Below are 21,445 nucleotides of genomic sequence, written 5' to 3' on the forward strand. Positions count from 1 at the left end.
GGTTCGATCCTGACTCAGTTCGGTGGTACTTGATGGTGCTGAAATACGCCCACCTCGTGTCGAAGATCTAATGGCACATAAAGGAACTCGTAGGGGACAAAGTTACGGCACCTCGCCGTCTCCGGAAACCATTCAAATGCACTTAGTGGGATGTAAAATCAATAACATTAACATCCCCAAACATCGACTGGTCTCTTTCATTAGTTCAAGATCATCACAAGCTAGTCAAGACTTGATCAAATCGTTGTGAGTGGCAGATCATCTGTTATTTACCTATATTATTATTATTATTATTATTATTATTATTATTATTATTATTATTATTATTATTATTATTATTATTTAAGAATGCATCACAATTGAGAAATATCCCGGCGACAACGGTCACTTACAGTAGTGTCGTAATATGGTAAAATTAAAACAATTACCCAGCAACAACAACAACAAAAACAAAAGTATAACAAGCAGTTCCATGGAAAGAAAATATTACAAGAAATACTACTAGTTTAACATTCTTAAGTATGCTTAACACGAATCAGCCACTACTGATCTGCATTTAGGGCAGTCACCCAGGTGGCAGATTCCCTATCTGTTGTTTTCCTAGCTTTTTCTTAAATGATTGCAAAGAAATTGGAAATTTATTGAACATCTCCCTTGGAAAGCTATTCCAATCCCTAACTCCCCTTCCTATAAATGAACATTTTCATCAATTTGTCTTCTTGAATTCCAACTTTATTTTCATATTGTGATCTTTCCTACTTTTAAAGACAGCGCTCAAACTTATTTGTCTACTGATATCATTCCACGCCATCTCTCCGCTGACAGCTCGGAACATACCACTTAGTCGAGCAGCTCGTCTCCTTTCTCCCAAGTCTTCCCAGCCCAGACTTTGCAACAATTTTATAACGCTACTCTTTTGTCAAAAATCAAACAGAACAAATCGAGCTGCTTTTCTTTGACTTCTTTCCAGTTATTGAATCAAGTAATCCTGGTGAGGGTCCCATACACTGGAACCATACTCTAGTTGGGGTCTTACCAGAGACTTGTATGCCCTCCCCTTTAAATCCCTACTACAACTCCTAAATACCCTCATAGCCATGTGCAGAGATCTGTACCCTTTATTTACAATCATATTTAGTGATTATCCCAATGAAGATCTTTCGTTATATTAAGACCAAGTTACTTACAATTATCCCTAAAAGGAACTTTCACACCATCAACGCAGTAATTAAAACTGAGAGGACTTTTCCTATTTGTGAAACTCACAACCTGACTTTTAACCCCGTTTATCATCAGACCATTGCCTACTGTCCATCTCACAACATTTTCGAGGTCATTTTGCAGTTACTAATTATCTTGTAACTTATTTATACCCTGTACAGAATAACATCATCTGCAAAAAGCCTTTTCTCTGATTCTACTTCTTTACACTTATCATTGATATATATAAGAAAACACAAAGGTCCAATAATACTGCATTGAGGAATTCCCCTCTTAATTCTCAGAGTTCTATTTCCTAGAAATATAGCGACCCATTCAGTCACTCTTCTGTCAAGTCCAATTGCACTCATTTTTACCAGTAGTCTCCCCATGATATACCCTATCAAACGCCTTAGATAGGTCAATCGCGATACAGTCCAATTGCTCTTCTGAATCCAGGATATCTGCTATCTCTTGCTGGAATCCTACAAGTCGAGCTTCAGTGGAATAACCTTTCCTAAACCCATACTGCCTTCTATCAAACCAATTATTAATTTTGCAAACATGTCTAATATATTCAGAAAGAATGCTTTCCCAAAGCTTACATGCAATGCATTTCAAACTGACTGGCCTATAATTTTCAGCTTTATGTCTATCACCCTTTCCCTTATACACAGGGGCTACTATAGCAACTCTCCCTTCATTTGGTATAGCTCCTTCATGCAAACAATAATCAAATAAGTACTTCAGATCACCCGCTACAATCACGTTCCTTTCCTTATCGTTTCCCACATAGCTGATCACCTTATCAAATCATTCTGAAACAGCGTCAATGCTACCCTATTCTGGTCTGTACACTCCAAAGACATCAAGTAGCCTATTATTTTTAGAATTTCATGTTTGTCATCTTTAACTTTTTTCGTTGCTTCGAATACTTCTTTCACCAGAATGAATACTCCCTTCCTACCATTCCTACCCTATTTCTACAATACATACTCCAGTTCCGTGAGAAAATGTCTCCATCCATTATATCATTTCTCAGACATGATTCAACTCCTATTACAATATCTGGTAAGCATAAATTACTTAATTCTAATCCTTTCTTTGCAATACTTCTACAGTTGAGCACTAACATTTTTATGTCATCCCTACTTGACTTCCAGTTCCCTGTTCCCTTACCACCGCTCCCTAGACCACCCCGTTTCTCTGAATGTACCTCCCTATTACCCCTCCAAGCAAATTTCCTAACTTATACGTACCACTGTGGTTTAAGTGAAGGCCATCTGAGCGCAGATCCCTATCTCTTAACCACCCATTAGGATTTAGAAATCATATTCACAGTTTCCCACATACCCACTCCATAGTCTCATTTAAATCCCCAATCACATTCCAGTCAGTATCTCTCCTACACAGTATTCCACTGGTAACAATCTCCGTTTCCTTAAACTTCACCCGTGCTGCATTTACCAGATCCCACACATCCCCAACTATGTTGGCTCTTATACCTGCTTGTCTTACATTGTTAGTACCAACATGAAACACTACCACCTTCTCCTTTCCCTCCTCCTTCTCTTCTACTTTCCTCAACATCTGCCTTAACCTAATTCCTGGATAACACTCTACCCTGGTTCCCTTTCCTCCACACACATTCCCCACAGGTCTAACAATGTAAACCCCCAGGACCAGAGCCTCAACCCTACCCACCATATTTTATCCCCTCCCCTTCTGGTCAGTCCTATTTTTTCCTGACAGCTGGATAAGCTACTTCCTCCTCGCTTTCCTCCATCCCATGACCCTGTTCCACCTGTCTTTCCCTATCCACTACTCCACATTTCCCTTTCCTACCTTTTCTTTTCCTCTTACTTCCACACTTCTCAGCAACATTTCCCTGCTCCTCATCTGCCCTCGGTTGTTCTACCTGCAGTGACTCATACTGATTTCTCACAGACACCTGTCCTGAATTCTGATCCTGAATGGAGCCCTTAGTCTGCAATCTCTTTCCCCTTAAAACATTAGACCACCTGTCTTCTACAATCCCCCCTTTCTTTCCCATCCCTCTTTTACACCTACTGTATCCTGTACATTGTTTGAGGGAGGCCAACTTTCTTTCCTGTCCTCTGAGAGAATCCTAATTATCTCCCTCAAACTCTTCAACTCCTCCCTCATACTCCTTAATGCCTGGCCACACCCACAGTGCCTTCACTTGCACTCCTTATCCATTCTCTACTGAATAATGAATAGAAGAGGAAAAGTAAGATAAATTATTCTATGCAAAATTAAAATGAAAGGAAAAAAATATTGTCTAAGATAGTTCACAAAGACCCCATGACAATAAGGTAATTAATATAGGCTGCTACTACTACACTACGAAACTACTTAGTTGCACGATTTTTTCCTGCAACACCCTAACAGGATGAAAATTGCTGTTAATTACTGAAAACAGAAACTAATACACAAGAATTACACAATTCTAAACTGCAGGTAAGTCTACCGTAATTACTACAACAGAATTCTAGTAAGAGAGTTACTAAAGATACCACAGATACTATACTACACAAATATTTCACAGTAATAGAATAAACACACTAATTTAAAATAAGATACTATAATACACTACACTAACTTTAAACTACGTTCAGACTACGTTCAGATACTACAATACGTTACAATAATTTTAAACTGCGTTCATACGAATTCTAATTACAACAGGTTATTACTAAGCACAAATAGAAAAGGAAATTATAATTAAAGTTTGAAATTCGCAAGACTGCTCAAAATAGTAGAATAAGCACTCTAATTTCTAATAAGTTACTACAACACACTACAATAATTTTTAAACTACTTGCAGACGTATCCTAATTACAATAGGTTATTACTGAGCACAAATAGAAATGAAAATTCCGTTTAGGCTTAAAGTTAGGAATTCGCAAGAACTACTCATGTATTACCAACAAAGTCAAACGCGGAGACAGATTAATATTAGTCAACTTTATCCTACTATGCTGTATTAGAAATGAAACCTGCTGTTTGCAGTAAGATACACACGAATATAACAGGCAAGATACTATCTAATATACCGTATCTACACTAAAATTCTCATATGAAATGTGGTTATGTGATTATTACAGACGGTGGATTACTATTATTTTTCCTACTCCGCGGAACGGAGAATAAAAGTGTCCTTAAATTCTGAAAAATATGAGGTTGTTTACAATCATTTCTCAAAAGTACTTCTGTCAAAACTACGCCAGGGACTTGAATTGCAATAATTGGGATATAGGAACTTGATCATTATTAGCTAACTGATCATAAACACTGAAAAATCGAGGGTGTGAAATATAAATTACGGATACTTTAACTGTCCACTCAGAACTACAAATGATCGGAATACAAGAATCAGCTGATTTATATTTTCTTGATACACTACACCCTTTGTTCACGATTGTAGCCAACAATGCTAATATTTGAATACGAAGAGCGACAATAATCAGTAACAATACAACGACCGTTGTTAACCATTTCGCCAGTGAAATACTGTACATTCTGTTGAAATTCTTTCTTAAAACAAAATTTACAAAGTATCGCGTAATTTAAAGAAGTTATTACCTTCGTGATAGGTGGAACAGTTGAACTGTTATTTGAAATACCCTGTCAATTACCTGCACTAATATAACCGCTGCCGAAGTTACGACTCGTTTTAATATCCCGACTTCGTAAGTATTTTTTCAACAAACCTACTGATAGTTTAATATTAATATTAAAAAGAAGGAGACATTTCTTCTTTCACGCAGTCCTAAATTAAAGGTTGTAACCTAGCGAACGCCTACGGAACCACTCAGTGTGAAAATTGTAAATGTATACCACTAATCGCAGATTACTACAAACAAACGCTAAACACCAATATTTGTAGAACTAAATGTATCACACACACACACAAAAAAATTTGCTAAGTTTCTACAACTATTAACTACTTTATCACTGAGATAATACAGAGCTCTTGGAACAGCCAACCACTCGCTAGAGCATCCAACAATGGACATCACTGCTTACAATACTATAGGTTGAGCTTACTACCGTACTAATTTAACATTACACGTGATAATAAAGTAAAGTCAAAACCTAACTACCCAATAGCCTGGGAACATTAGAGCGACCATATACTTACCAGTGACCAATCGAAGTCATCATCTTCGTCATTTGTCCATCCACAGAGACCTCCTTCGAAGGTGCAGTGTCCCTTACACTCGCCTCCCGCTTTCAGCGCTACGTTGTCAATAGCCACGTACCCCCGATATTTGCGGTACGCATCTGTCGACTCTTTGGCGATGCCCTCAAACACGATCTGTGAAATAAAGTTCTCACTTGACATTCACATTCAGTAATGTACCGGTACATGAACACGTCTACCTTCGAACGATCTGTCCCTCAGATTACAACATTGATATAAGAAGAAACTTACGGAGGATGTGAAGGTCTCTTCAACATTTGTGTCCTGATTGTGCGTTTAGAGGAAGATAAACGTTCATTGAGACTATAAGGGCCCCATAGTCTTACTGTCCGTCTTGCCTGCGCAGTTCTAAGATGAGAGGTAAGACGGAACACGGAAGAGGACACAGACGCTCCGTTTTGCTGTCAGACTTGCGATCAGTTTTCGCTAGTCGTACACGGATAACATGCTTGAGGAACTTCTAATTTACACCGCTCTAGCATTAAATTTGAAATCAAACGCTAAAAAGAAAAGGGCTTGATCAAAATGATGATGATGATGATGATGATGATGATGATGATGATGATGATGCTTGTGGTTTAAACGGGCCTAACATCGAGGTCATTGGCACCTAATGGTATGAAATGAAATAACAAAAATTTCAAATTCATCCACTGACCAAAATCAAATTTTAAAAAATGTCATGAAGAATGAATGGACATGAACGCAACAAAAAACAAAAAAACGAACAAACAAACAAAATACAGTGGATCAGACTCAAAAGAGGTCGGAGTAATAGTAGTACTGACCAAGGGATCACTCATAAAGCACAATGATGCTTGAAGTCTAATGGGGTGCAATATCTATGCCTAAGGCCCCACAGAATGGTACATGTCGCGAGTAAAGTAGAACCACTGTATTTGTCATGTTGCGGTACTGATCAAAAGTAGCGAAACTCACGGTGTTCCACACAAGATGGTACTACTCACAAGTATTGTACTTCGTACAGGTAACGCAGACCTATGGTGTTACTCACACAATGGCGCCACTCAGAGCCAACGCAAACCGAGAGTTTCCTCACCTAGGTGTACTAGGCACGGGTGCTGCCTGTCCCACGGGCCCCGTGGTGTTCCTCACATAGTGGATACTAATCACAGGAAACGCAGACCCACGGTGTCGCTCATATAGTGGTACAACTCACAGGCAACGCCCAGACCCGCGGTGTTGTTCACATGGGTACGACGCACGGGTACTGGAAACCCACAGGGGAACCGCTCTCTGCTGCTACTAATCACAAACCTATTTCGTACCTAAGATGGTGGTACTACTCGCAAGTTCAGGCAACCCATGGTGTTCCCCGCGTGATGGTACGAATCAAAACTAGTTTCATGGTTCTAATTCAATCATCCCTTGGTCGCCCCTTGTAGTAGCCTCTTACGACAGGCAGGGGATACCGCGGGTGTATTCCACATGTGCGTCCCCCACCCGCAGGGGGTTGATCAAAACGGGCAAAAGCTTGGTTACTTAAACGAGATACACTGTCGCATATAAATTTAATGAAAGATTTAACTCTTGAACCAGGTGACTGGTACAATTATTTGAGGATGGACAGTGAAACTTATTTATACCTTCTTCACTTGGTAGCGCCCCATATCAGAAAAAATGACAGTGCATGAGACGGGCAATAACACCGCATGAAGGACTCAACGTCACACTTCGTTTCTTAGCAACCGGAAGAAGTTACGAAGATCTGAAATTTTCCGCTACAATTTCAGTCCAGTCTTTGGGAGTAATAATTCCTGAGACTTGCTCTGCAATATATAAGGTGCGCAAGAATCAGTATCTCAAAGTAAGTAAAATTTATTTATAAGTTTCTTGTACAAGGTAAAAGGAAATGTATTTCATGTTAATATAAGACAAGGTATAATGTATGCTTATAGTACAATAAGAAAGAATTATATAACGGAGTGTGAAAATTAACAGTCTCCGTCCAACCAACCTAAAAACAAAAATATAATTAATTACATTGGGTTAAAATTATATTTTAGTTGCATGATTTAATAATAATAACAATAATAATTTTATTTTGTATCAGTTTCCAACAAAAGAAGATGAATGGATATGTATTGGACAGCAGTTTGAAAGAAAATGGAATTTTCCAAATTGACTGGGTGCGGTTGATGGAAAACATGTAAAAATAACCCTGTGTCGTGTACTCTTTACTTTTGATTTTCCACAAGCACGGATTACAACGGTATAGCTGTATGAATTCCATTAGAAACGCTCGAGGCATGATTCTTAAATCTGACATTATGTCCTACGAGCGAACTGCACTGTAGAAGCAATTGGTTAAAACTGACGCTAAGTCTGAAGACCCCACACACGCTCCAACTTGCTCGCCGACTTACCTGTACACGCACAGAAAAATCAGGCGCTGCCAGATTCACTTCGAGCCAAGCCTAAGACGGTACAGGGATGAAAATTCTACCACACACGGTCCGTCTTACCTGTCGTCTTAGAACTGCGCAGGTAAGACGGACGCTAAGACGGACCGTCTATGGGGCCCTTTTTAACGTGAACTTACCTTCACTCCCTATCTCTCTTGTATCCAGTTTCTCACCAACTTTTTAATTTTGAAAGTATAGTGGGTCAACAAGAAATTATACAAGTACTCGAAATCGAAGTCTTTATAGGGCTTTACATTTCCAATTAACAGTACATTCAGAACAATTCAATTCCGCTATCACATGAACACACCACCGAAACCGGCTTATGCGTAGAGCTTCATCCAACGTGATCATTCGTAACTTAGATGTTATCTCCTAATTCCGAGAACCCTCCTGCCATTGCTCCCATACTTTTTAACAGCAGTGATTCTCATTACCTTCATGTCTGTCACTTCCAACTTATGAGTAAGATATCCTGAGTCCATCCGTCTTTTACTCCCGTAAAGCAAAGTTGGTCTGAAAACAGACCGGTTTAAAGATAGTTTCGTCCGGTAGCTTCCCTTCTTATAAAATACTGTTTATCGCAACTGTGAATTCACTATATTAGCTTTACTGCACCTTGATTCAATCTCACTTAATATAGTACCATCCTGGGAGAACACATACCCTAAATACTTTAAATTATTGTAGACATAGTCTTTTTCAGTATGTAAGGGCGGTTTTAATATCCATCCCGCGTAGTAGGAAAAATAACAGTGATCTGCAAGCTGTAATCATCTGTGTAAATATTTCATTTTGACCATATTTCTATTATTTCCGTTAATTTGTTGAAATTAAGATGGGGTACTCGTAAATTAAACTTAGATACGGTAGTATTCTGCTTGCATTCTTTACTGTTGTGTAATATTTGTGTATTCCTTTCAATATTCAGTAATTAACGGCAGTTTTCTTTTCTGTTAGGGCGTAGTAGGATAAAATATAATGATTATATAATACACTTAAGTAATATTGTAGTGTAATTATGATTAGTATTATTATTTTTATTATTTTTATTATTATTACAGACCAGTGATCTTGACATGTGTTGTTTGTAAGCAATGGGAAAGCATTCTTTCTGATTATATTAGACACGTTCGCGAAATTACTGACTGGTTTGATAGACGGCAGTTCGGTTTAGGAAAGGTTATTCCAGGAAGGTTCAGTTTGCTGTATTCCACCAAAATATAGCAGGTAGTTTAAATTCAGGAGGTCAGATGGAATGTATCGCTATTGAACTTTACAATGCTTTTAATCATGGGAGATTACTGACGAAAATGAGGCTATTTGACTAGGCAGATGTGGTCGAATGGGTAGTTACATTTCTAGAAAATAGAATAATAATAATGTTATTTTTTTTTCGTCCCACTAATTACTCTTTTAATGTTTTCGGAGACGCCGAGGTGCCGGAATTTAGTCCCGCAGGAGTTCTTTTACGTGCCAGTAAATCTACCGACACGAGGCTGACGTATTTGAGCACCTTCAAATACCACCGGACTGAGCCAGGTTCGAACCTGCCAAGTTGGGGTCAGAAGGCCAGCGCCTTAACCGTCTGAGCCACTCAGCCCGGCTAGAAAATAGAACTCAGAGAATTAGAGTAGGTGAAGTACTATCTGATCCTGTAATGATTAAGAGGGGGCGGAAAGGGGGTCCGCAGAGCAGTATTATTCAACCTTTATATTTTTATATATATATATATGAATAAAGAACTGGAAACACAGATAAGGCTATTTACGGATGATGTTACATTGTACAGAATAGTAAATAAGTCACAGGATTGCGAGCCACTACCAAAAGGCCTAGACATTGGTGTGAGATGGACAGCTCACAATGGTATGATGGTAAACGGGATGAGAGGTCAGGTTGTAAGTTTCACCAAGAGGATGGGGTGATTGTATCTCATGGGGATTACTGTAAGTACGTACCGAACCTAGGTGCTAATATAAGGAATGATCTTCATTGGGGTAATTACATTAACGAAGTTGTAAAGAAAGGTTACAGATCTCTTCAAATGGTTATGAGGGTATTTAGGGATTATAGTAAGGATGTAAAGGAGAGGCCGTGTAAGTCTGTGGTAAGACCACACTTAGAGTATGTTTCCAGTCTATGGAACTCTCACTAGGATTACTCAATATGAGAACTGGAAAAGATCAAACGGAAAACAGTATGGTTTGCTCTGGGTCATTTCCGACAAATGCGTGTGTTTCGAAAATGTCGCTAAGTTTGGGCAGGGAAGACTTAGGGGTAAAGGGACGAGATGCTCGACTATGTGATAAGTTCCGAACTGGCACTGGAGAGATGGCGTGGAATGGCATTAATAGACGAATAATCTTGAATGAAGATTTTAAAGATCATAATATAAAGTTGGAATTCAAGAGTACAAAATGTGGCAGATATTCATTTACAGGATGAGGAGTAAGGTATTGGAATAATTTATTAAGGGAAATGTTCGATAATTTTCAAGTCCCTTGAAAACATTTAAGAGAAGGCTAAGTAAATAATTGATAGGGAATCTGCCACCTGGGCGACAACCCTAAATACAGATCATTGATTGATTGATTGATTGATTGATTGATTGAAATGAAATGGCGTAGGTATGGCTTTTAGTACCGGGAGTGTCCGTGGACATGTTCGGCTCACCAGGTGCAGGTCTTTTGATTTGACTCCCGTAGGCGACCTGCGCGTCGTGATGAAGATGAAATGATTATGAAGACGACACACACACACACACTCAGTCCCCGTGCCAGAGAAATTAACCAATTAAGGTTAAAATTCCCGACCCTGTCGGGAATCGAACCCGAGACCCCTGCGACCAAAGGCCAGCACGCTAACCATTTAGCCATGAAGCCGGACATTGATTGATTGATGAGATGCTTTCTATTTCTTTACCTTTCTTTAGTTACTATCGTTTAGTGCCTCACTAGATACGATATGAAGATCTATAGTACTCCCTCAATCGACTATATAAGTTAAATACCCTGTTTCATCCAACAACCATCCAGCATATGTAGTTCCTCTATTCCACACATTTATAATCATTTCTCTCCCTTTCTTTTGCATTCCTTGACTTGACTTCTCTTTCCTTCTATTAATACTTCGTCTACATATCCATTTCTCTATCGTATACCAGATTATTTCACCCAGACTTGCATTAACATCTCCCATAAGAATTATCACAGCTTCTACATTCATTAATTTATTCGGATTTACTTCCAAAATAAGATAGTTTTTCTTTTAAAAGGGCGATCCCGCTGGGTGATTATAGCAGAAGCCTGTAAGATATTATCGCCCTTCCTCTGTACTCTCAAGTATTTTCATCCATCAGGGTCAGATTCCTAAGTACTATCTGTTTACGTAGTTCTCCCTTTATAAACACAGATATTCCTCCCGGATAACGCCCTTTACGCACTCTCCTCTGTTTAATCATCATCATCATCATCATCATCATCATGAGTCGCGTAACTCATTGCTGAGCGTCGTGACCCCATTTGACTTCACAAAATATTCTTGATTAAGCGGCGCCAACTTTGACGATGATCAGCTTCTCTTAAAGTCTGCTGATGAGTCAGACCGGTGGTACGCAGAACTTGATCAATTCACCTGTTCGATGTCCTTCCTCGTGGTCTTCTGCCGACAACATTGCCTTCCATGGTACACTTCTCCAGATTTTCACTATCCCGTCTTACAATATGCCCGAAGAATTGGACGATTCTCCTTATGACGCGAGAAGAGAGACGTTCGGAGATATTCAGTTCTTGAATAATAGATGCATTAGTTCTTCTTTCCTGACTGACCCTTTCATGTGCAAGGGGATTAAGATAGAGATTCATTATACTCCAAATGAAATAAACCTGTATTTGTAGTTCATATCCTACTGGTAGCCATGTTTCTATCACTTCCGTAATTTCATTTTTATCCATTAATGTCCTTACCTCATCATTACACCGCTTACTCAAAATGCCCTCTATATTGCTACGTCCACCGTGCCAGACTAATAATTTATTCGTCGGGATAATCTGCTATACCCACAGCCCGACTACGAGTGATTGGAGATATTTTCTATCTTGTAAAATACTCCCATTTTGGGATCTAATGATTTCCTCCTCCATACCCCCTGTCTTCATCCACACTCGTCATCACTTTTTTGCCCAAATATTTTTCACTTTAAAGGTACTATACATTTTTCTTCACCTGACGAGTTGGCTGTGCGGTTAGGGGCGCGCGGTTGTGAGCTTGCATCCGGGAGATAGTGGGTTCGAATCCCACTGTCGGTAGCCCTGAAGATGGTTTTCGGTGGTTTCCAATTTTCACACCAGGCAAATGCTGGGGCTGTACCTTAATTAAGGCCACGGCCGCTTCCTTCTAACTCCTAGACCTTTCCTATCCCATCGTCGCCTGAAGACCTAACTGTGCCGGTGCGACGTAAAGCCACTAGCAAAAAGAGGTTTTCTTCTTTTTCCCTGTAACGTTATCCCTCCTGGAAACAGCGTCCTCATCATGTACAGCCGGTCGGAAGTGTAGATGTCTCCCAAGTTTTCGGCGAATCATTCCTCCCTTGATTTCCGCCTTCATTATCAACAAATTTTGGTGCTAAGTGAGCGGTCGAAATTGTCGTATACAGACTAAGAAAGCGATAACTTAGAACTCCGAATGAACGTGAGCATGTAAAGAAAATCAGCTAAATAAATTCTATTTTCTCCCAGGGTGGAAACAAGACGAAATAGTTATCGCATTCATTGAAAAAATGAAATGTCGTATGGCTTTTAGTGCCGGATTATCCCAGGACGGGTTCGGCTCGCCAGGTGCAGTTCTTTCTATTTGACTCCCGTAGGCGACCTGCGCGTCGTGATGAGGATGAAATGATGATGGAGACAACACATACACCCAGCCCTCGTGCCGTAGGAATCAACCAATTAAGGTTAAAATCCCCGACCCGGCCGGGAATCGAACCCGGGACCCTCTGAACCGAAGGCCAGTACGCTGACCGTTCAGCCAACGAGTCGGACGTCACAGTCATTTAAGAGTCATTTGGACTTGAATAAATGACCTTGTACCTGTTGATCGTTGTTGTATGTGTAGAGGACTTCAGCTTCCATCCACTTCTTATTGGTGGGATCCTTGGTACTCCAAATGACACGGTCGAATGCTGCCGGGCCTCCTTCCTCAGATACAGGATGCATGAGAACACGGAGCCCTGCGGCGCTCAGTCCATCCAGAGCGTAGCTGAAGAACAACAACGACATCGCTTGTTAGAGATGTTTAACAACCTCGTTCTTTAATTATCACTTAAACCAGATCATACTATATTAAGAAAACTCAGAAAGTATTGATGAGAGCTCGATGTGGAGTTCAGACGGCAGAGCGCTAGCCTCCTGAGTCTAACTTGGTGGGTTCTATTCCGGCTCATTTTCATTCTATTTGAAGGTGATCAAACAGGTCATCATTGTGTCAGTGGATTTACTGTCACGTAAAAGAACTTCGGGACAAAATTTGGGCACCTCAGCGTCTCTAATAATAATAATAAGAATGTTATTGATTTTACGTCCCACTAACTACTATAACGGTTTACGGAGACGCCGACGTGCCGAAATTTTGTCCCAAAGGAGTTGTTTAACCTGCCATTAAATCTAGTGACACGACGCTGACGTTTTTGAGCACATTCAAATACCACTGGAATGAACCAGAACCTACCAGGTTCGGCTCAGAAGACCAGAGCTTTACCGTCCGATATACTTAGACTAGCTCGGCGTCTCTAAGAACCGTAAAAGTAGTTAGTGGTATGGAAAACCAATGACGTTATAACTGTTGTTATTATTCGACATCGAATCGGAAGAAAAGAACTGGAACGCAAAGATTGGAAGGAATGTCCCATCACAGGGCACTGTACTACTTCTTAAGAATATCACTACGCATTCAGATGTATAGAGCTCTACTTCTCAGTAACTATTCCGATACTGCTACTCGAGCCATAGACGAAAGGTTGATGACAATACAGACTCCACTTGAAACGTTACTATAATGTACATACAATATTACAGTTATGTCGTATTTACATCTCACATTTTGAGCGTACTTGGTAGCTTCCATGCCTATGAAGCAGGTTGCTGACCTTAGTTACACATAGCCTCGTAAGACTTTCACTCTAAGATTTTGAAGATCTCCGGTCGTAGTTGCTTCAGTGCAAGAATATAGTCAAGATGCTCCCTCGTATTCCATGGTACTAATCCGTTAGCCTAACTCTAAGACCTCTCAGAAGTTGCTCTTGGTTCACAAAGAAGACCATGGCCTCAGGAACTCTCGCTACGAACTACGTCGATATGCCATGTATGTCATGTAATGCGAATGATGGAGGATAGGTTATCTGGAGAAATAATAGACTTGGCCACGGAGGGCAAGAGAAGCCGAGGGTTGCCTTGAAGACGATGAACAATCTCAGTTCGTAATTATTTCAAGCAAGAGAAGTAGACGGGGCCACAATGCTAGTTGCAAATAGAAGACTTAAAGACACTTACACATTCAATCTATGCTCTCTGGGTAATCATATTACAAACATTAACTTCCTAACTACGTGCGAGATACATTAGGCCTATAATTCGATGTTTGTTGTGATATGGACTACATTTGAATGTGTAAGTAAAATTATATGTTTTTTCACAGTTTTTTCACCGACACGAAGCTGACGTACTTGCAACTTGAAATACCAACAGACTGAACCGGGATCGAAGCCGCCAACTTGAGTTCAGAATACCAGCACTCAACCACCTCAGCTACTCAATCCGGCTGTCTTACATAGTTTTTAGCCAGCCTGCTTTTGCTCATTGGCCATGATTCTGAATCTAAAATACCTTTAATTAAAATGTGTATTTCTCTCTCAAGTAATCCACACTGAAATAATAAATGGTCCGTAGTTTGATGACTGTCACTGCATGGACATATAGGACAACCTCAAATCTTGAAACGGTGAAAATAAGTTTCGAATTTCCCATGCCGTTACCATTGCGGTGAAATTTGGCGGCAAATAAATTCGTTGGGAAGGTCTGTCTGCCACACTGGGAAAGAATTATATTTTTTTAAACAATTTGCTTCAAGTTGCACCGACACAGATTGGTCTTAAGGCGACGATGGGATGGGAAAGAGCTAGGAGTAGGAAGGAGGCGGCCATGGCCTTAGTTAAGATTCAGCCACAGCATTTGCCTGGTGTGAAAATGGGAAACAACGAAAAGCCATCTTCTGGACTGTCGACCATGGGGTTCGAACCCACTATCACCCGAATGCAGGCTCACAGCTGCGCGCCCCCTGACCGCACGGCCAACTCGCACCGCGGGAGGAATGATTTTGTAAGTGAACCCTTCGTCGTTTGATCCCATTCACTCCGCCATTTTCGCAAGCTCTCGTCTTTCATTGCCTTAATCAAAACACTTTTAGGAATTTTTCTACAACACTCACTCATTTCATTCTCGTGCGCTGTATCATTGACTAGATGATCCGCCAGCTCGTTGAAGTAGCTCACAGCATGGGCCATAACCTAGCTGAACTCGATTTTCCAGTTGTTACATGCATTTTGCTTTCATTTTGATTTTGTGAATAAGGTAGTTCTTAATAGATTTTAATGAGTCTATTGTTATTTTACTGTCAGTGAATATCATAGCTTGCCGCGAGATATTTTTCTTCATTACCAAGCTATCAATTGATTCAAGTATTGCGTATTGCTCTCCTTGATTATTCGAGCATCTTTAGTCCAGTTTAAATTTTAACTGTCGTGCAAGTTCATTTTCCAAAAATGTAGCTACACCTGAACCAACTCCTATGTCACTCTTGCTTCAACCGACCGAGTTGGCCGTGCTATTACGGTTGCGTAGTTGTGAGCTTGCCTTCGGAATATAGTGAATTCGAACCCCACTCTTGGCAGCCAGGAAGATGGTTTTGCGTGGTTTCCTATTTTCACACCAAGCAAATTCTGGAGCTATAAATTAATTAAGGCCACGGTCGCTTGCTTCCCACTCCCAACCCTTTCCTATCCCATCCTTGCCATAATACTTATCTGTGTCGGTGCGACGTAAAGGAAATATATAAGAAGTAAAGAAACCCCTCTCGCTTCCATCTGCGAATATTTGGAGGCTGTAATTTTTCGATTCGTTGAACTCACAAATTGCGATGTTTTCTGTTGGATGTAGTTTATGTTCAATTTCCATTGCAAGGCCTATTAAGTAATCCCATTACATTTCTTTCAAAGCCTTGTACAATTTTGCACTCTTTGCCGCTTTAATAACAATATAATGTCAATCCTGTCAGGACACACAGTATTTCGTTAGATATAATCCGGAAACCTGTCACGACTTAGATTTTAATAAGCCCCTACACACTTACGTAAATGTTCCTGGTGCATTCCTTTTCCATGGCTCCTATCCATACATCAGGAATATAGTATTGCTGCTTCAAACATTACCTTAAGAGCCTCATGTTTAAGCCCCCAAGATATTTTCGCTGATTTCGACAATGCGTGAATTAATTTCGTACACTTCTCAGCTACGTGATATGTATGATGATTAAAGTTAAGTTTACAGTTAAAAATTATCCCCAGATACACTGGCGAAAAATGAAATCCCAACACCAAAAGCCATTAGTTCAGGAATGAAATTTAGGCTAAGCAACTGTCTAGGTAACGTGTTTATTCGATTAAACTTTCCAGGTCACAGATTAAGTATGCGCGAAAATACATGTGACATGTTGGTACATTGTTAACCGTTGTAGTAGCCACGATTTTGAATGCAAGCCGTCAAAGGTGCATCCACTGTGTTCTACAGGTACCGTACGCCATTTTGTGGGATGGTGTTACACTTGGTCAGACAAATCAGTAACGGTTAATGCTGGTATTACCGAGCTCGATAGCTGCAGTCGCTTAAGTGCGGCCAGTGTCCAGTATTCGGGAGATAGTAGGTTCGAACCCCACTGTCGACAGCCGTGAAAATGGTTTTCCGTGGTTTCCCATTTTCACACCAGGAAAATGCTGGGGCTGTACCTTAATTAAGGCCACGGCCGCTTCCTTCCCACTCCTAGCCCTCTCCTGTCCCATCGTCGCCATAAGACCTATCTGTGTCGGCGCGACGTAAAGCAAGTAGCAAAAAAAAAAAAAAAAAAAATTGCTGGTATTGGATGACGCTAGATTTGCCGTCCCACAATGTTCCAAATGGGCGAAAGGTCTAGTGATCTCGCAGGTCAAAGCAACTGGCTGAGACTCTGTAGAGCACGTTGGGTGACAGCAGCAGTATGAAGACGAGCGTTATCCTGTTATAAAACACCCCGTTGAATACTTCAAATGAATGGCAGCACAACCGGTTCATTCGCGAGTCTGACGTACAAATCCGCTGTCAAGGTTCTTAGGAACACGACGAGAGTGTTCTTGCTGTCAAAGGAAATCGCTCCCCAGACCATAACTCCTGGTGTATATCCAGTGTGACGACGCAGCTGACAGCATGGCTCCAAGCGCTCACCTGGCCATCTTCTTCCGAACCCATGGCAATCACTGCCACCAAGACGGAAACGGCTCTCATCTAAGAACACAACAGATCTCCACTCCGCCCTCCGGTGAGCTGTAGCTCGACACCACTGAATTTGCAGATGACAGTGATACGGAGTAAGTGGCATGAACGGTACAGGACATCTGGTTCCTAGCTGTCACTCATGTAATCGACTTGTTACAGTTCTCTGTGTCACTCCGGTGCCAAGTGAAACTCTAATGGCTGTAGCAGATGCAGTGCGATCCACGACAGCCATGCGACAGTCTTTCCTCTCCGTAGTGACATGTCTGCAGTCGGACCCCGGTTCTCTCGTGACAATGGCTTCCCGTGACCATTGTTGCCAACACCGATGCAATGATGATACACCCCTGCCAAGACTTTCTGCAATATCACCGAAAAAACAGCCACCTTCTCGCAGCCCTATTACACGGCCTCATTCAAACTCAGTAATATGCTGATACGGTCTTCTTCGTCTTCTTAAAGGCATGTTTGACTCACTCCTACCTCACAACGCCAACACGAGACGATGACTAACGCTCATAAGTGTTTAAAGCAAACTTGCTTTGCAAGGTCATAGTGGCGCTACTAGCACCACTCTTCGTCGACTAGCGCGCAATTTGAACAGGCGTTACATTTCAGACGTGAAAACACGCTTCCTGAATTTCGTTTATATAGCACAAATCCTTCTTGGTGTTGGGATTTATTTTCCACCAGTGTATTTCATCCTGTATATAATTATGTATGCACCGTGCGAGTTGGCCGTGCGGTTAGGGCCACGCAGCTGCGAGCTTGCATCCGGGAGATAGTGGGTGCGAACCCCACTGTCGGCAGCCCTGAAGATGGTTTTCCGTGGTTTCCCACTTCCACACCACGAAAATGCTGGGGCTGTACGTTAATTAAGGCCACGGCCACTTCTTTCCCAATCCTAGCCCTTTCTTATCCCATCGTCGTCATAAGACCTATCTGTGTCGGTGCGACGTAAAGCCAATTGTAAAAAAATGGTATACATGTATGCATGCATGCAATTTTTTGCTATGCATTTATGCGTTTCCGGACATGTGTACATTAGACCTTTTCTGTTCCGTATCCTCTCCTCGATCAATCCCTAGAGTTTGCACACGGTGGAAAAAAATCACCCTGTATATTATCACTACACTTAGCGTAAGGGTATAAAGTAACACAACATTTTCCATAAGGCTAATACACAACGTGATTGTTCAGATGAAATATCCTTACCCAGGATCCGAACCTCAACCTTCCGGGTGGGAAGCCAGCAGCTAAGCCAATGAGCTAATTACGCCCCCCAGGTTAATACACTTATCTGAAAGGTAATATACAAGATCACTACACGTACCTGAAAGATACGCACTTGCCCTCAGCGCCAGTCGTCCCCATCGTGGGACTTTCCAGGAAGGCGCTCTGCCCAACTCGTACGTCTGGTGAAGCCATCAAAAGTGAAGTCTCGAAAAACATATAGCCCCCTATAAACATAGAGAAGGCGAATGAAAATATGTACGTACGAGGGTAATCCCAAAAATAAGGCCTCCTATTTTTTTATAAATACAGAACTCTGGTATGACATGGGCATACAAAATCTTTCACAGCTCTACAAAAATGTATCGACTGAAATGGCGATTATGTAGAAAAATAGCTAAATGTTCAAGCTGTAAAATGATGTAAACCATTGTACAAATAAACAGGTCTGTGTATTTATAAAAAATAGGAGACCTTTTTGGGATTACCTTCGTATTATACTCTCTACACGACCCAGTACTCCACGAAGTGTAGCCTTTCATTACATCTAAATAAATATGCTCTATAGGTCGGTGGTTGCAGAGCAGTCTTCGGCCATCCTTCTCACCTTCACTGCAAATATTCTTCTCCAACACAAGCCTCCCGGCCTGAGAGACGGCGTCATCGTCCAAGAGGCCCACCTCCTCCTTCAGGGGAGGAATGAAAACAATGAGTAGTAGAATGCTGTAATACACTGTATCAGTATAATTATTCGAATTAAAGCGTACAGTATCACTGCATTTACTCGTAGAGTAGTAAAATATGAACTCTATTTTTTAGCTAAAATTTAAAGATAACTGCCTCTACCATGGTAGGTGGGCATTCCTAGTCTGTATTTCCTCCCCATTACCCGATTACCTACATAAAAAGTATGGGTAATCATAAACGTCTTCTAATTCTTGGCCTTTCCCCAGTTACTTGGGATCGACATATCGTCGTTGAGCTTAGAAGAACTGTTATGTGATATATTTCAGCTTAGAACTCTGACTAGAAAGGCTTAGTCATCTAATGTCCAGTATTGCATGAACTGTATCAATGAATTTTAGTTCTAACGAGGAAACATGGGCAATGGGTAAGTCGCCGATCGCGATGAAACTTGGAAAACACATTGAGGTACACGTAAAAATGATGTCGGCATCAATTTTGGATGCCAAAGTTCATTAGGGCGTTAACTACGGGGCCTAAAAGTTGCGACATTTCAAATTCCGCGCGATCAGCGATGAATACCTGCTGGCCAATGCTAAGCTGGCACACTGCGTACTTGGAGACACGCCTCTGCACCTCCTCCCCTCCCCGCTCCAATTGGTTCGCCACCGCACGTTTCCCGTCTCCCCGCGCTTGACGGCTGCGCGGCGAACCAATTGGAGCGGGTAGGGGAGGAGGTGCAGAGGCGTGTCTCCAAGTACGCAGTGTGCCAGCTTAGCATTGGCTAGCAGGTATTCATCGCTGATCGCGCGGAATTTGAAATGTCGCAACTTTTAGGCCTCGTAGTTAACGCCCTAATGAATGTTGGCACCCAAAATTGATGCCGACATCGTTTCTACGTGTACCTCCATGTGTTTTCCAAGTTTCGTCGCAATCGGCGATTAACCCATTGCCGATGTTCCCTTGTAAGTGATACATGTACTGCGGGACAGTATTTCTCCCCTCAACATTGTCTCAGCGGTATTCCGAGGCGCAACGGCGATACGTGGACTGAGTTTAATAGGAGGGGGGATGTATGTATTCAGCATTGCGAGTTTCTATGGCGGTTGGAAGTGCGATGTATTGTATACCAATGAAGATGTGTATTAAAACGGATATAAACATCCAGCCCGGAGCCAAACGAATTAACTCCACGTGGCTAAAATTCTTGACCAGTCCAGGAATCGAATCCTCTGAAACGAACGCCAGTACGCTGACCACTCAACTGAGAGGTCAGACGTGAATAATCACAAACACCTTTTTGAAATGCTCTTGAAATTTGCTGGCGATACATTTGTGCAGTAAATACGTCACTGGCCATCTACTATGCATTTGTGAGTGCGACAATAGGTCCGATAGGCTGTGTTATTGTAGTACCTAGTGTAGGTTGTGAAATTTTTATTACCTGTGTTTATGGGCACTAGGATTTGGAAATAAGATACTTTCCTAAGAACAATGCGAAGGACACACTCAAGATAGGAAGTGAACTTAGCATAACACAAGGGCAAAGTGGAACTGTAAACATAACAGCAAAGGACGGGGCAGACAGAAAGGGGATAAGTAATAATGTGCGCTGTAGCTCTACCTCGTCAACGGCATTGGAAGCATAGCTGAATAATGAATACTATTCATAATTTTTTAGCAGTCTGTAATTTTAACTTGCTTACTAGAGGTACCAGAAAAACTCTTGTTTCTCCTCACACTTCTCATCATCGTCTCCTATCTGGAGGTCATGAATTCGATTTCTTGCCCTTGTAAGCATTTTAACCTTAGTCTGAGTGGTAGGGGTGGCACTCAGTCTTGTGAGATAACCACCTTATAATAAGGGTAATGAAACTTGTCATGTAGGCTCAGTAATATAACTGAGAAGCCGTCACACTGAATACTTGATACCCTAATATCAGCTCCAGCGTTGTTGCTGCTGTTGTCTTTAGAAAGAGGCCCTATAAAGCAAGAATGTTAATTCCTCTAAGTGAAACATGATATATTCTAATTCCTCCTAATATTCTTCGTGGTCTTCTCGCAATTACTTGGGGTCGGCACTACGTATGGTTTAAGTT

At 41.2% G+C, this 21,445-nt stretch overlaps 1 protein-coding gene across 1 annotated transcript in view; it reads right to left on the reverse strand.

Annotated features, from left to right (window-relative positions):
* The window catches only part of LOC136863055 (MAM and LDL-receptor class A domain-containing protein 1), a 198,323-nt gene that overhangs the window by 75,426 nt on the left and 101,452 nt on the right, over window positions 1–21,445 (reverse strand). The window contains exons 5-7 of the mRNA XM_067139383.2: window positions 18,763–18,889; window positions 12,945–13,113; window positions 5,366–5,542 (exon numbers count right to left, since the gene is read on the reverse strand). Coding sequence (XP_066995484.2) covers window positions 5,366–5,542; window positions 12,945–13,113; window positions 18,763–18,889 — 473 coding nt within the window. The remainder of the gene's footprint in view (window positions 1–5,365; window positions 5,543–12,944; window positions 13,114–18,762; window positions 18,890–21,445) is intronic.

The sequence above is a fragment of the Anabrus simplex genome, chromosome 2 (assembly GCF_040414725.1).
Source record: "Anabrus simplex isolate iqAnaSimp1 chromosome 2, ASM4041472v1, whole genome shotgun sequence".
NCBI lineage: Eukaryota > Metazoa > Arthropoda > Insecta > Orthoptera > Tettigoniidae > Anabrus > Anabrus simplex.